Genomic DNA, 16972 nt, shown 5'->3' on the forward strand with positions numbered 1-16972 from the left:
AAAAGCTAAAATAATGAATGAATCACGAAATCCCGTTTTAACACGGGGAAATATAACAAGGCTTGAACAACAGATTTATATTTTCAGTTACAGGCACAACACTTTCTGCACTTCACAAAAACATTCTTACCACTCTTCTGTAAATCAAAATAATGAATGGAAACACGGAACAAAATCTAAAGACTGTAGTATTACATATACATTACTCTCTAACTTTTCTTTTCTCGACTCATTCGGAACCCTCGTGACTCTTTCTATCACACAAAATTGTGTCAAGAGGGATGATATATATTTTTTCTTCTCATCTACATTATAACTTGGGACAATATCTAAAAACTTTCATTTATTTGCAATCCAACCCACAAGGTTCTAATATGAGACCATCTCTTTTTACGAATGGGTTCATCCGAACCCATACAAGTGTCAAAATGGAGGAAAGAATAATCGACCAAACTATAATAACGGTAGGCAGTTTATCCTGTTTCCCCATCACTCCCTTGAGGAATGGGTAGAGATGAACAATAACCCAGAACGCAAAGAATAGCTTACCGAACAGTGGACCCCATGAATCATATCCCGTGTTGATGGCATTTGAAATTCCTATAACTAACCCAAGTATATTGATGATCGATAACGTCAATGGAGGAAGCAATAAAGAAGTCCATTTGAATAGGTATAACTCTGAATATTCTCCATCATCTGCTCCTTTTGATGTTACAGTGAAGTTCGTGTTAACTCCAGCTAAAACCTTCAGTAAACCTTGAAAGAGAGCAAAAAGATGTGCAGAAACACCACCGATTACCCAGAACTGCTCATTCCTCCACCAGTCATCTATCCCAACACCTCCCCATTGCATTTCAAGGATGCCTGTTGCCGCTATAGTTATGAAGAGAACCATGAACACTATGCTGGCATAGCTGCTTATCTGTATGTGGAAAACAAGCATTTCAATATCAGCAATAATTTGGGTGAAGTGTCAAAGCTACGACAGAAACTAAAGTGTCAGTGCTGAAATGTACCTCGGGGATTATGAACTTGTTGGTGATGAGGCAGACTGCTGGTAAAGTACAGTAAGCAATCAAGGGAATGGATGTTAAGGGGTAGACCACTGAATTTATGTAGAAAAATCGTTCCAACGGCTTCAGGCCACATCCATAGCCGTACCAGAGTGGGCAGTGCTTGCTAAACAATATTTCTACCGATCCAAGGGCCCACCTACTGACCTGATGCAACCGATCTGAAAGGTTAATGGGGGCTGATCCTTTAAATGCTGGCCTCTTCGGAATGCAGTAAACAGACCTCCATCCATGGCAATGCATCTTGAAACCCGTCAGAATATCCTCAGTGACAGAACCATATATCCAGCCAACCTGTTTAAAAATCCAATTACAATAAGAAAAAACTTGGATACTAAATTGTAAAAAATTGATGGTGAAATAATGCTACATATGCCAGTTTTCTGGAAAACAAAACAATTTTCCAATAAATCATAAAGATCCAGTACATGTTTTCACACATGCAATTTTGTCGATCTTTCAGATTCATTATCTTACATAAGCAGTTGAAAAATGTGAGTATAGAACATGAAACTATCAGCACAAAGTGGCATTATAAGGTTGTTTACCTCTTTGCCCCACTCAGTTTTATCTTCATAACCACAGCTAATGACATGAATGGCCTCTTTCAAGAGAGAAGAAGAACTAGCATCGCATGCAAGTCCACCATTTTCTAGAAGAGCTGAAGCTATGAAAACTGGTGATTGCCCATATATTTTCTCAAACTTCAGTTGAGCAATCAGGTGAGACTTATCATTATCTAATCCTGCAATAAATTATAAAAAGGAACTTATAATTTGTGCCTGGAGATTTTGGTCCAGGTGTATTTGTAAACATTTTTTCTGTTTATTAATAAAATTTTTGCTTGCGTGAAGAAAATCTGAAAAAAGAAAAATTATCCGAAAACTTACCATCCATTCCTTCTTCTATACTTTCGAGCGCATGAATCTGCTTTGATGTTTCCCTAAGTTTCATTTTCTTTTTCTTCTCCTTCGGTTTGGTTTTCTTGTTTTTCCTTTTCGACCCAAAACAAAGACAACACCATTTTGGCAAACAGTTACATGATTTTCCAGGTGGTTTCTTCGTTACAGGGGCATCGTGTCCATACAATGCTTGCCTTCTGAAAACACACCCTGTTCCGACATAAATAGGACCCTGGATCCCATCAAGTCCTTTCATGTTGATCTGTATTTCAATGACCCAAATGACAAAACCAGAAGTTTAGGCATTTTAAGAAGTAACCACCAAAGAATTTGCACCAAGTAGTTACTCAAGAAGTGAGAGCTTACATCAAAAAACACAACATTGCGATTTGAGTATCTGTCATGTCGATCAATTCCAACAAATCTCTGAGGAAACTGAACGTAACAAATTTTCTTTCCTGATGTGGGGTCCATCATGAAGCACATGGCTTCTCTGAGTGCCTTACTGTTGTTAATATAATGATCACAGTCGACATTCAGAAGGTATGGAGCATTGGAAATGACTGCCGAAACTCTTACCTAAAAAACTCAGCCATATAGATAAGCAATACTAGAGAAGTAATTGAAAAATATATACTAGCAATGTTCAAACATCCAAAAAGAAACCCACCAAAGAGTTCATGGCCCCAGCTTTTTTATGGTGATCAAAGCCTGGTCTTTTCTCACGAGAAACATACACCAAACGAGGTAATGTGTCCCCTTCAACATCACAGACACCATTATGACCGAGGAAAACCTGGTTGTTTCAAGAAAATAGAATAGAAGAGCTGTCAGACTAGATTTTCCTTTTCTTGTTATATTGCATGGACAAAGTAAGAATATGTACTATGTAGGTATGTTTCTACTAAAACAGACACCGTTATAAGGAAAACATGGTTGTTTTTTTTGTGGACAAGTAATAGCATGTATATATGTTTTTCTTGAGATACATCTGTTAGCGGTACCTGGATCATTCCCGGATGGTCCCGAACGTTGTTACCAGGCCATGGTGTTCCATCCTGCATTGTCCAGCCATCCTCAGGGACCTTCTCCGCCATGGCAACCAATGCATTTATTCGAACTTTGAATTCCTCGTATTCTCTCTGAAATCAGAAAAAATATGCACAATCACAAACATATCCCACTTTTATATCAATTTATAAAGGACATCGGAAGAAAACAAGTAACTGTTCTACCACTTAGAGTGAATTATCAGGAAAAGGTTTCATAATTTAACAGCCACTAAATTTGTCTTTCAAATCCAACATGCCCACACCTCCTTTTGGTGGGCAGTTCTCTTTACATATACTTAGTATTAATATAAAAAGGGAACACTCCGTAAATTTGCTTCTAACCACAGCACCACACAAGAGGGAATGTTCTTAAATATCTAATAAAAAATTAGAGCTTTTTATCATATCAAACACCATCGCTTAGAATGGAAAACGAGACACTTTCATAGGTCCACATCCTATTTCCTAATTTTTATCCGTAAACTAAGTGCTCTTATCGAAGTAAGCTAGTAGAACGTAGAACTGTCAGAGAGTACAGAAATGTTACATTCTAAGGGACTATCATCTAAGTTTTTAATGTTATCCTTGTTTGTTTAGTAAATTACCTTCATTGCGCGCCTTTCTTTAACAAAAGCTGGATGAACCTTATCTTTCAAATAGTCAATTTTCTTCGAGAAGTACCACTCCGGAGCTCGAGGCTCAATATTAAACTTTTTGCAAAAAGGAACCCACTTCCTTGCAAACTCAGACGTCTCTGATAGAGCTTCAAATGTAAGCATGGCAGCTCCATCATCAGAGACATAACAAGCAACTTTTTCTACCGGATAATCAACGGCTAGGATGGATAGAACAGTATTTGCTGTGATAAGTGGCGGTTCTTTCAAAGGATCAACAGTACTCACAAACACATCAATGTTGGCCAGCTCACATGATTTTCCTTCCTTTTCATACCTGAAAACAGAGAATAGATTTGTGAGCTAAGGCAAAAGTCATCATCAAAATGAAAGCTATAATCGGATAATGTTGGACTTCATATACCTAAGTGACAACCGGTCAAGGTAAGTTTCTCTCTCAATAGGGCACCATTTGGGGAACTGATCAAGAATCCAAGAAACACCAAACCATATCTCGCAGATGACTGATGTCAACCATAACCCAAATGCTTCATCAACAGGGTGGAGAATTCTATAATGAAAAAAGACTCCAAGAACCACTATCCTGAATAAAATTATCAATCTGTAAGGATTGATCTTGCTTGAAGGAATAGATAATTTTCTTGAAAGTGGTTGTCTGCCTTCGTCCATCCTGAAATGACATACAGTTGCTTGTAAGCGAAAAAATAGAACAGAAATGCATAACGGCGTGAGTAGTAGATTGACAAGTTCGCAACAAGCCTCGGTGAATTAAAATGAAGTAAAACATGTACTTGGGATATATTCAAATTTTGTGTAGAGTATATCCGCATAATCAATGAAAATAGACAAAACTTAATCGAAATTACCGACAAGAGATCTATATCTATACATTATATGTGCGAAATGTGAGTTATTAGTAGTATGGCTGTGGTTAATGTGTTTGATTCTGTCTTTGAATGTTCCTACCAAGATATCTCATACTGGCAGCGACCAGAACAAGGTGACAAAGCAAACTATTTTTCCAACATATTCTAAGAAAAAAAGAGACATTCTTGCTTTTCTGAATTAGGGCCTGAAACTGATAAAAGAGGGAACACCTAGATTACTTTTTACAATGGAATCGTGTTTTTTACCCTGCTGTAAACGCCAATATGTATGCCATGCAAGTAGGAGTGTTGAAAAACAAAACCGACAATGTTAGTTATCAGATAATTCAGATTCCTTACATGTAATTCCAAAATAGATTACCGAAAGCATTTGAATACGTCACAAAGCAGAAACAGCCAAAAGAATTCACCTAACTTGCTAACAAATAACAAGTCTTCCTAATCTAGATGAATTAATCAAGAAGAAAAGTAATTCAAACCCCCTTTAAAATGATAGTCAAAAAAGGTAAAGTGTCAGAGTTTACACATACTTGGGCAAATCGGGATCGTCCCAGTCATCCTCATCATAGTTCCCATCGCCATTTACATTTTGGTGCTTAATAACATCGAGTTTATTATTCTGCCTTTTCTTCCACTCCTCAACACGCTCTTTCCATGCAACACTTCCATATCCATATAATGATGTGTCCTTTAAAGGATCCATTGATCTTGGTTGCACTGTGTCATTAATAAGCATCATAACACTAAATTATTGATTGCATACCATATAAACATAATGGAGTGTATGAAAGATGTATACAGCTAATAACATACTTGCACCAACTTACAAGATAAGGATGAATCAAGAGATGGGGTGGAATGAACCCGGTTGCCACCACCCAAAAATGCAGGAATAATAAGAGCATGATGTTCTGGTGAAACAAGAGCATCCTAATAAAGGAAGAAACAACCACCAATTAACATCAATTCACAAATAACAACTACAAAGGCAAATTGCATACTCAAATGATTAAATTTACCTCTTGATCATAAGTCAAAAGAGGAATGTCAGGGTTCAAAGACGAGGAAGCAATACTAGATGCACCAGCACTATTCCGATGTGCAGGCGCTATCTTAAGACGAGCAGATAGCTCTTGCTCTATGAGGTATTGCCCGTGGTAATAACCTAATTCGTTCTCCAAATCATCAACATCATCCTCATCTTCATCTCCTTCAACTCTCGGACTACCTTTGATACGATTATATCTAGTTTTACACTGTGGACAAGATTGACTACCTTCTCTTCTTTCATATTCATAGCAATTTCTACAAACAGGAAATGCACATTCATTACAGGCAACAAATAGCTCTCCTTCAGCAGTAATCTCTACTTCATCTCGACAAATTTCACATATTTGCCCACTCAATTCTTTCACATATTTAACCTGCAACCAAAAAAAATTACATGAAAAATTAAGTTTTACAAATCCAAAATTACATTAAAATTCACAGTAAAAACTGATTAAATCTCAAATTAATAAAAAAACCCTACCACAAATCAATAAAATCTCCTGAAAAATTACACAGACCCAGAACAATGTCTGTGAATCTTCATAAACTAAAACCTAATACCCCCATTATTAAAAATAGCTAACCTACAATACCCACTACTTCAATAATCAAAACCCCAAATCCATAGAAATGAGAGGGTAAAAAAAGGGGTATCCTCAAAAATGAAAAATTCAAAACCCCAAATGATTAGAAATGAGAAAGAAAGAAAAAGGGTATCCTGGAAATGAACATTAAAACACAAAAAGGAGTGAAGTTTAAAAGAGATTACTACTTACTTTTCCAATGTCATCAACATTTACATATATAAACTCATTCCTGTTATGTGAACCAGCAATAAGTTTACCTCCTGTAACCATCTTCTTCTTCTCCAAAAACCAATAAAACTTCAAAATCAAAACCCCACCTCCTCCTCAAAAACCCAATCTCTTTTCCATTTACAATTATTCACACCACCAAAATCACCATAAATAAATAAATCAAAAAATAAATAAATACAACCCTCCCTTTTCCTCCTCTTCTTCTCGTCTTCACTTTCACTTTCAGTTTCACCCTACACTACCAGTTTCTCCCACTCAAATAAAAAAATCTGTAACTCCACAAAACAAGACAAATTGGGAAAAAAAATAATGGAATAAAGAGAATCAGGAATGGGTCTCTGTTTCTATTTCTGTTTCATTCAAAGAAAGAAGAAGAAGAAACCAAAATCAAAGAACAGATGGATCAAAAACTCTGCAAAATCAAAGCCTGTTGTCAATCTTTTGTAAGTTTCAGTTTTGGTAGAATCATTGACACGTTTTCAACAAAAATCTAGATGTGTTGATCAACAGCAGCAGCAGAGATTTATCCACACACAACACAGAGAGAGAGAGAGAGAGAGAAAGAATCTTAATACAGCATTGAAACTCAAACGCGTTAAAAACCCAACAGAGAGAAAAACAGGGTTCAGTAAGACCAAGAGTTATATATATCAGTTCACTTATCAACGGCCAAGATGTGATGCATTGATCGGATAGGACCCATAATCGACGGTGGTGAAGTGGTGTTAAGGAATGTAGGCCCCACGGTTTTAACACTTCAATGGCCGTTGTCTCGCTCTCTCTTGATTGGGGTAGTTTGGGGAATTCCTAAGGTTTTACTCGTTTTTCTGCATATCACGGGTTTGGTGGAAAGAACTCGCAATTTCTCGTGTGAAAAAATGACTTTTGGTGTGAAAACTTTTGTAATGACAATAATGGCCTTGGAAAGATGTTCAAGGTAAAGCGACCTTTGCCGTGCCGTGGACCACAGCCTCGAAAAGGGGAGTTATAGTTATGCACTTTTTTCTTTCCGGTGATTCAATCAAGTCCAAAGTCATCACAGGTGAGAACTTTGTCATGACAATAATGGCCTTCGAAATTGTTTTGCAGATGCTCGACGGTGAGAAACAGTTGATGGCGTGTAGAGTCGTAGACTCCACTCCAGTGATGAAACTAGATTCACAAACAGCAGCATATGCCTTTCATCCAATTTTTCTTCTTGTACCCACAAAGAATAAAATAAACAAACTATACGAGGACAGGTTTAAGTAAGATCAGGTAGAAGAACCCACCGGATGATCTTTATTTGTATCAGCCGCACATGCATTTTAATTATAAACCAATATTCGCAAGAGCATGGGTACGCTATCTACTGAGGAATGAGGATAATACATTCTCCTAATTAACAACATTATTATAAGAGAATGCAGGAACTATTGAATAATCCTCTTAAATTTATAGATTAATATTAACCATATAGATGTCACTACAATTCTGTTTTGGAATACTCATATCACATGCATTAGTCTTTTTTATTTGGATGGAAAAGTTATATTATATTATAAAGCTAGCAATTATAGTACAATACGTTTACGGTTTCATTCTTATCGAATTCAATGGAATAGACGCTGAATTTGTGATTCTTTGCTGCAATTGTGCAAGTATACGTTGAAGAATTTTTTATCCTTATTTCCTTAGCAATGTAGTCCGTCGTAGAATTATATTTTCGGTTTGTGTACTTCACCAAAGCTTGTGGTAATTCTCCCAAAATTATCTTGGTTTCATGTAAAGTGTTATCCGCGGTTCAAAGGGCTCATATGCTTACGTTGTTGATGGTGTCTGCCAAAGCTTTGCAGCCGGTGAATATGGAGACACTTGACATAATGTTCTCCCTTAACCATGTTGATGCTTTTAACAAGGCTTTTGTTTCCGCGTGAAAAGTTGAAGTAGCCCATTCTGATCTCGCGGATTTATGCATGAAAGTCTCGTGATCCATTGAGTAAAGTAAAAAACTGTAACCCATCGAGGAATCTTCCTCCCTAAAGGATGCATCAATAAAGATTATTCGGTTTGTTCTTATGTGGGACTAGTTATTCCTAACTAGAGTTCCTTTCTTTAGGGGTAATTTCCTTGTGGATAACTTTAGAAGGAGTAGAGTTCAAGTATCTATTAATCTGGTTGATTAAGTTTATTGACTCTATATTGGTTTTTTCGAAGACAACCAAGCATCTATATTTCTAGATGAACCATAGGATTGTGGTTACTTTTTCCGAATACTGGGCAAAATCTAGTTTCGATAACCAACCTCTAACCCCAAGCATTAGTCGAGTTTGTGCTACTCTTGGTATTAATGACTTCTAAAAAGAAACCGAACCATATATAGCTCTCGTAAAAGGAAAAAATTTGAAAAGATGTTGTTCAGTTTCCTGCTCCTGAGAATCACACATCTGATAATAATGAGGGTTTATAGCTGAATAGTGGGCTCCAAACCTGGAAAAAGTGGGGAGTGCTTTTTGCGATAATTTCTAAATAAATAATCTTATCTTTGGGATTTCTTGTATTTTTCATTTTTTTCCCAAGAAAAGTTCGTTAAATTATCATTTTCTTGATCTTGGTTTACCAGAAAGTTGTAGATATTCTTTGCAGTGGAATTTACTGAATGATGATGATTCCATCTGATTGTGTCTTGATCTTGACTCTTTGGCATTATAGCTTGAATTTTTGTTATGACGTCTGGACAAAAGTATTTGTCCAGTTTTTCTTGATCCCATGTATTTTCTTCTATTATCAGCTCCTAGACCATTTTTGGTGACGGTTCTTGTACACTGGTTGGTTGAGTAATTATATCAGCATTAGATATCCAATGGTCCTCCCAAATTTTTATAGAGGCTCCGTTTTTTACTTGTCGGGCAAAAATACCCTTAATTAGGTTTAAACCTTGTTGTATATACTCGTCCATATCCATGATATATAAGAAGATTTATAAGAATCTAGGGGGAGCTTGGGTAGTATTTAGCTGCTAGGAGTTGGATCCAAAGTTGATCACGATCCGTGATTATCCTATTTACAAGTTTTGTGAGGAGAGCTATATTGAAACGGTGTGGATTTTTAATCTTAGGCGTCCTTGAGAAATAGGCTTGCACATATTGGTCCAAGCTATAATGTATCCTCCACTGCTCTTGGTCTTATCCTTATTCCACCAGAAATTTCTTTGGATTCTATCCATTTGACGAGAGTTTCTTTTGTTAATGCAGGGATTTGCATTAGGTATATGGGGTAAGCTTGAATAACTAATTTTATTAGCAGTGTCCCATCTGCTTGAGAACGTAGTTTGATTTCCATCCTTGAAAGGTAGCATAGTACTTGTGGAAGAGAGGTTCGAAATTATCTTTCCTGTTCTTGTCGAAGAAAAGAGGGGTGCCAAGATATCTATCATTTTTTTCGTTCACGAGACTTTTAGGATTTTTTCGATGAGTTCCCCATGTTTTGGATGAATGCGTGGGATGAAGTAGATCCTAGATTTTTGAAGATTAACCATTTGCCTAGTAACTAATTTGCCGAATCTTTATAAAATGTCTAGAAGATTTTTGCTTCCCCTAAATCGGCTTTTCCGAAAAGAAAACAATCATCGACAAAGGAAAGGTGAGAAATATCCGCGACATATTTATTTATTTTAAACCCTGATATTTTTTTATCCGATATCGGTTTTTTTTTTTAGCTAGATATGAATTCCATACAAATTAGGAATAGGTAGTGAGATGGCGAATTACTTTGTCTTAGGCTAATCCTATGGGTGATAATCTAGCAGCTAGATTAGCAATCCACGTCATCTAGGGAAACCTCCTAAGTCCTATGGGAGTGCTAATATAGAAGCTAGATTAGCATTCCACGTCATCTGGGACCATTGTCCAGCGTTGTTTGGTTCAGCGCCAGCGTTGTTTGGTTCAGCGCTCTAAATCTCAGCCGTTAGATCAGAAAAATAATCTCCCAACGCTGAACCGGTTCAATCTCGCTGCTAGTTCAACTGCGAGCAAATGCTGGGAGAGAGAACTAGTGTTAACAAATAGGCCACATTTTTTTTTAAACTGTAACTTTTTTCTGCTAATCTAGCAGCTCAATCTAACCCATAAGACTTAGACTTAATCCGCTCGATGTTGAAAAAGTCGGCCTTGGATAACCGTTTAGAAGGATGGAGAAGGATGTTGTCGAAATACATTGCATTATAAGATCTACCCAAGCGTCACTAAATCCAAATGTTATTAGAGACGATTTAATGAATTTCACTCCACTGTATCAAAAGCTTTTTGATAGATTTAACTTTAGCGGAAGATGAAACTTTTTACCTTTAGAAATTTTCATGGAGCGGATGAGTTTGTGGGCAATGATGATGTAATTAGTGATTTTTCTCCCTGGAAGGAAAGTTGATTGATAAGGGGATATTGAATTATTCAGGATGGGCTTTAACATGTTTACTAGGATCTTGGATATGATCTTATAGATTGTATTATTTAGGTTGATGGTTCGGAAGTCAACTGAAGTTTGTAGGGTGGATATATTTGGGATAAGTAAGAGCGGCTAAACTCCGGAATAAGTATTGCGGATTTAAAGAAATCCCAATTAGCTTTGAAGAAACCTGGTTGAAACCCATCAGGCCCAGGGGAGGCCCCACTGAGTCATGTTAGCAATGGTATTTCAAATTTTTTCTTTTAATGGAATTTCAATAAGAGATATATTTTCAGATTCTGAAATGCAAGGTTTAATAATATCTGAAATGTCGCTCTCAAGGTTATTATCTTGAGAAGTGCTTATTTGCGAGAAGTGGTTCACTGGAAGAGCATTTATTTGATCCCTATCCGAGATCCAGAGCCCAAAAGGTTCTCTAAGGGAGTGAATATCATTGATCCTTTTCCTATTGGAAGATGAGCCATGGAGGTATTCCATATTCTAGTCATATTCTTCAAAGAACTTATCCCTTGATATGTAGTAATCATTTCTGACTTCATACCATTTTCCTAGACATCTTGGAGTTGTTTTAATTTTTCAATATTGGTAAAGATATTTCCTACTCTATAGATGACCAATATTTTATTATTTAGGAATTTTATGCTTTGTGGATATTTTTGAAAACATTTGAATTCCAGTGAGCTAGATTCGATGATATGAGTCTAAGATCTAAAGAAAAATCTATATCTGAGGAATTATTTAAGTGAAGTTTCCAAGAGGGTGCGACTACCGAGAATACAGTTGGATGTGTTAACCAGAATCTAGTATATCTGAAATGGTTTTTGTAATTTTTGCTTTTCTGGGTTTGAATCAAATAGTAAAGGTGTGTGGTCTAATCTTATTTTCGTTAGGTGGCTTACTTTTGTATCCGGGAAATTATAGACCCATTGGTAAGAGATTAATGCTCTATCAATTCTTTCGCAAATATTTGCATCTCCTTTTCTGTTGTTTGACCACGTGACTTCGTATTCACCATCTTGTAATCCTAGGGAATAAATTATTGTGGGAATGTTATATATGCCCCTACAATCCATGGGCTTAGCACAAATACCCTTATCCATTATGTATATACCCCTCACCTTCCACAAGTAAATAAAAAATAATTTTATTCCAGTTTTACCCATTAAACCAGATTAAGTTTATTTTGGTTTCCATTTCAGATCTCAAAACTCCGCCTCTCTTATGTTTCAGCCACCTCTTCCCTTCCCTTCGCCGCTGCCAATATCACCACCACAAAAATCGATCGAACAAAACTCCACCACCATCATCTCCATCGCCGCCACCAGCACCAAAACCATTTCGAATAGAACAACCAGTTCTCTTATCTTAGGAGATGCAGAAATCAATATCAGTTGAAGATTTAGGAGATGAATATGGTTTTAGATCTCAATTTCTGGTAATTTTCGGTTCAGATTTGTTTTTAAGATGGGTTCCGATGATTGAGTCTCGTTGTTGATGAAGGGGATATGAGATTGTGGCCGGGAATCGATGACGAGAAGAAATTGTGAATCTGTAATGGAAATGGAAACCAGGGTTTGAGTTGTTGTTTGAGCTCATGGAAGAGATGGTTGCGGTTGTTGTTAGAAATGGAATTCGAATTTATGAATATCTAGGGTTGGATTCTGATGTCGAGAATTGAATTGAACAGTGGAAATTGGAATTGAGGTGTTGTTTAGTGGATGTAATGGTGAAGCTGAAGGCTCGGAGCAGATGACATTGGATTTTGACACTCAGTGTTGGTGAAACTGGGAATCTGCAAGTTGTTGATTGATTGAAGGGGGAATTTGTGTTTGTTGTTATAGATGGCTAGGTCAAGAATGCAACAGTGGAGGATCTGGTGGTACTAATGGAATTGAAATGTTTATGCAGTGGTTGTATGTGAGATTGCATGTGGTTGTTGGTAGTGCCGTAATTGGAATCTGGTGGTTGGGTAACCGAGGAGAATGGGTGTTGCAGGAACAAAAGATGGTTGTAGATTGTTGAAGTTGCAATGGGTTGTATAAAGTGCAGTGACATTGGCTTAAGGCTATGTTGGTGTTGCAGTTACATTGGTTGAGTGCTGAGTGGGGAGAGCTAATGCTGCTGCTATTGATTGAGGTACTGACATGGGTTTCATTTAACTTCCAAGGAAGAGTGTCGAATTCACCATGATGCATCGTGCACTTGAAGAAAAGGTGTTGCAGCCAAGGATTGTGTTGCACTGTGTATGTGTTGCAGCCAAGGAGTTGCACCGTGTATGTGTTGCAGTTGTGCACTTGAAGAAAAGGTGCAGTTGGAATAGTGGTTCAAGGAATGTATTTCTTGAAGATAACTTCATGTCGTTGGACACAACTTCTGCTAGTTGCCTCTAAATTTGGAGACAACTTGAACTAGTTGCCTCCATATACGGAGACAACTTTGGCCAGTGACCTCCATATACCTACATATAAGGAGATAACTATGGAGCTAGTACAGTTACAGATGAGCTGATGGAAGGAGTTGTTTGTGCTATGTTGATGTTGATTGGAATGATGATGCCATGGAGATTAGAAGGCATAATATAAGAAGACAATTAAGAAGATGGTTGTGTTGTTGATACTTATGTTTTGAAGTCAAAAGAATAGATGCATGCTTAGGAAGTTGATTAGGGACTGAATATGTATCCAGGCAGTGAAGAGCAGAACAAGGAGTTGTTGCTGCTTGTGTGTTGCTGATGGTGTTTGAGTAAGGGATATGGAAGTGATTACAGCCGTTGGCTCATGTTGCAAGTGTTTGTAGATGGTTGTGGTAATGGAGTTGTTGCAGGTAGACTTTGGTGAATATGCGAGTCTGCTTATTGGGTTTGCAATTGAAGATGTGGGTCTGCTTACTGGTGATGATAGTGCAGCTGTTACTGGTGGTGATAGTGCAGTTGCACTGAGCTAGAAGTGTAGGTTGTAAATGAATTGATGATAGTGCAGTTGCACTGAGACAACTTGTGATAGTTGCCTCCATATTTGGAGACAACTTAGGCTAGTTGCTTTCACTTTTGAAAACAACTTTGTGCTAGTTGCCTTCACTTTTGAAGACAACTTGAGCTAGTTGCCTCAGATTCGGAGACAACTTGAGTTAGTTGGATCCATTTTGTTTTGCAACTTGTTTCTGTACACTATTTGTTGGAGACAATTTGAGCTAGTTGCCTCCGATATGGACACAACTTCAGCAAGTTGACTCCACATGACGGTGGTAGTTGGCGGCGGTGATGGTGGTTGATGGCGGCGGTGGGTGGCGGATACGAGGAAAGTGGTGGTGGTCGGCGGTGGTGGTGGTGGCTGATGGTCGGCTGTGGTGGTGGCTGATGGTCGGCAGTGGCGGAAAGTGGTGGTTGGCGGCGGCAATGGCGGAAAGTGGCGGCGATTGGCGGTGGCAGAAAAAGGTGGTGGTCGGCGGCGGCGGTTAGGCCTGTCAATGGATACCGATTTTCCGTTAGCCGATACCGATAATCCGTTAGCCGTTACCGCTACCGTCCGACATAGCGGTAAACGGATATCCGATACCGATAAGTTAACGGATAATCCCTTCTTAACGTAACGGTAGTGGAACCGTGCATTTCCGTTAGGTTTAGTTCCGTTATCCGCTAACGTGCGTATTGCACGTGTAAATTTTTTCACTTGTGTTGTGTTTGTGTATCGTCGAAAATGGAGATGGAGTCATGGAGATGTCTTTTTCTTTTCAAAAAACATGATTTTTTCTTTTGCTAGAAGCCTAGAACATCTGAATATTTGTATGTCTGTTTTTGTGTGTGTGTGGCATGGATTTAGAACCTGTTTTGTTGGATTTAATAGCTGATATGTGTTTTTAGCCTATTTTCTGTTTGTACCGGATGGTAACGGATAAATATCCGTTATCCGGTAAATCCAACGTAACGGCAACGTTTTTGATTTTCCTATTTCCGCCGGAACTTAACGGTTAACGGATATCCGCTAATTTTTAATGGCAGCGGCAGCGGAAGAGACAATATCTGTTACGTTAACATTCATTGACAGCCCTACCGGTGGTGGTGGTGGTTGGTGAATGGCGGTGGCGGAAAGTGGTGGTGGTTGACGGTGGTGGACAGTAATAGTGAGCAGTAGAGTTCTTTTTTTTTTTTTTTTTAAATAGTTTAGTGGTAATGGTTTGTATGTACATTATATAAAAGAGGATATTTTAGTAATGTATTAAGCTTAGGGGTGTTTGTAAAGTTCATAGGGATATTTTTACAAAAGTCTCATAATAGGGATATTTAGATAATGTTCCCTAAATTATTTGGATAATTAAGGAATTGCTGCTTGAGTTTGCTTTATTTCCACCTTATTTTTCTTCCTGTTATAGAATGACATTTGGATCCCCTATTAGAAGCCAAAGCTTATTGATCTGTATAACAATTTTTGAAAATGTCTCTGTGTAATTTTAGGATATATGATTATTTATATCCCATTCGGCCAACCACTGTCGTATATTGAGTGTTACACTTTCTGCAAAATAATCTTATAATATGCTAAAAATATTAACTGTAGATTTTATCTTTTTAAATGGTACGTGTATCTCTTCTTCTTTAATTTTTTTTATCGATTTATGGAAACCGAAGAATAATAAACCGAATTGATTAAGCCCAGTCTTGAACCGAACCAAATTTAACTAATGATAACAACGATTTTCAAAGTAGCTGCAATTTCGGTTTAAGTTGAGTTGAAAAAAACCGAACCAATTAGGAGACTGCCATAATTTTAGGCTTGGGAGAGTTCTAGTTACAGTATTATGAACTTAAAAATTAATGTGCACAAATAAGTGACAACTTTGATAAAAACTTTAAAATTGAAAAAACTCTATCGTGTTTCCGATTTCCTAAATCGGTTTTTTAATTACATGTACTCAGACTTGTCTTTTTTTTCGAAAAAAAAAAATGCAAATGCGGGAAGCCAGTAAGTTGGGCAATGCGATGCTTCAAAAATAGAATAACGAAAGTTTGGCGAATATATTCGTGTATGTGTCCGTTGTTCATGGCATCATGCAGCTGGACCATAGCCCTGGCTATCATAGATTAACCTGGCTTAATTAAATTGCTTGTCGAAGTTATTTTTTATTAAGCTATCGTAGTGATTTGACGTATGCTTTTGAATACCTCTATCATCGTCATTATTACTACTAAAGCAGGTCAGCACTGATTGATTTTGTAATGATGAACATGCTCTCTAGCTAGAAAAAGACCGTAACGTGGCACAAATATGCTGCTAGATGAAAGATTATCCTTCAACACTGGTTAATCCATCGATTATAATTATCTCAACTACTACTGATCAGAGCCGGCACTTTGTCTGCCTTGGAAGACTACACTCGATCGAGTTCTCCCAACCTTTTCCGCAACGTATAACGTCTCTGATCGACACTGATAGAATATAGTAGTAATTAAAAACTAAAAAACATACTTTAACGTACCCGTGATAAATGTGGCTGAAATTTATCTCCCTTCCTCCGGCATCAAACATGCCGATAATTTCCTCAAATTTGATTCCACACGGCAAGTATGTTACCCAGCGAATTTATCACGAGAAAATGTGAAAATCACAGGAAGAATTGGGATATATCTGTACGCAGCTGGCAAGGGTTGTCCTGTAAGGAAAGAAAAGAAATCCCGTCAAATCAGAAAGTGTTTTTATGGAGTAAGATACATACGGACCATCCGTACACTCCTGTTGTCTTCTTCTCATGTACGACTTCAGATGACAGCTCAGCAGTCAGGAGGGTAGGTACGGCATCTTAATTGTTGTTCAAGTCAAACCTAGTTAATTCCACTGTGACAAGAAAAGGCGGGAATTATGACCTGACCAACAGTGAAATTTTGGTAGCAGTTGCGGGAAAAATGCATCTATTCAATAACTACTGGCTGGCTGAGGATAGGTGTTGCCAGGAAACAGGAGGAGTGAATGGCAACCCAGCTTTGACATATGATGCTGGGTTGCGTCTATTTTTAGTTGGGTTTAACGCCGTTGCGTGTGACTACAAGCACACATGGTTGGTATGGTTCGACCAAGGCAAACACAAATGTGAAGAAAAGAGAAAAATAAAAAGCATT

General features: G+C 37.7%; 1 protein-coding gene across 1 annotated transcript; it reads right to left on the reverse strand.

Annotated features, from left to right (window-relative positions):
- Positions 1-22: 22 nt before the first annotated feature.
- LOC113283757 (cellulose synthase A catalytic subunit 2 [UDP-forming]-like) lies at positions 23-7017 on the reverse strand. Its single transcript, XM_026533116.1, has 13 exons — positions 6379-7017; positions 5572-5976; positions 5380-5482; positions 5083-5269; positions 4069-4335; positions 3636-3981; positions 2983-3120; positions 2649-2774; positions 2345-2557; positions 1967-2240; positions 1625-1821; positions 1020-1370; positions 23-925 (listed from the first exon to the last, which is right to left on the reverse strand). Exons 1-13 carry the CDS (start codon positions 6457-6459, stop codon positions 344-346), a joined length of 3270 nt encoding a protein of 1089 aa, XP_026388901.1. The 5' UTR covers positions 6460-7017; the 3' UTR covers positions 23-343.
- Positions 7018-16972: the final 9955 nt, after the last annotated feature.

The sequence above is a fragment of the Papaver somniferum genome, chromosome 1 (genome assembly GCF_003573695.1).
Source record: "Papaver somniferum cultivar HN1 chromosome 1, ASM357369v1, whole genome shotgun sequence".
NCBI classification, from domain to species: domain Eukaryota; kingdom Viridiplantae; phylum Streptophyta; class Magnoliopsida; order Ranunculales; family Papaveraceae; genus Papaver; species Papaver somniferum.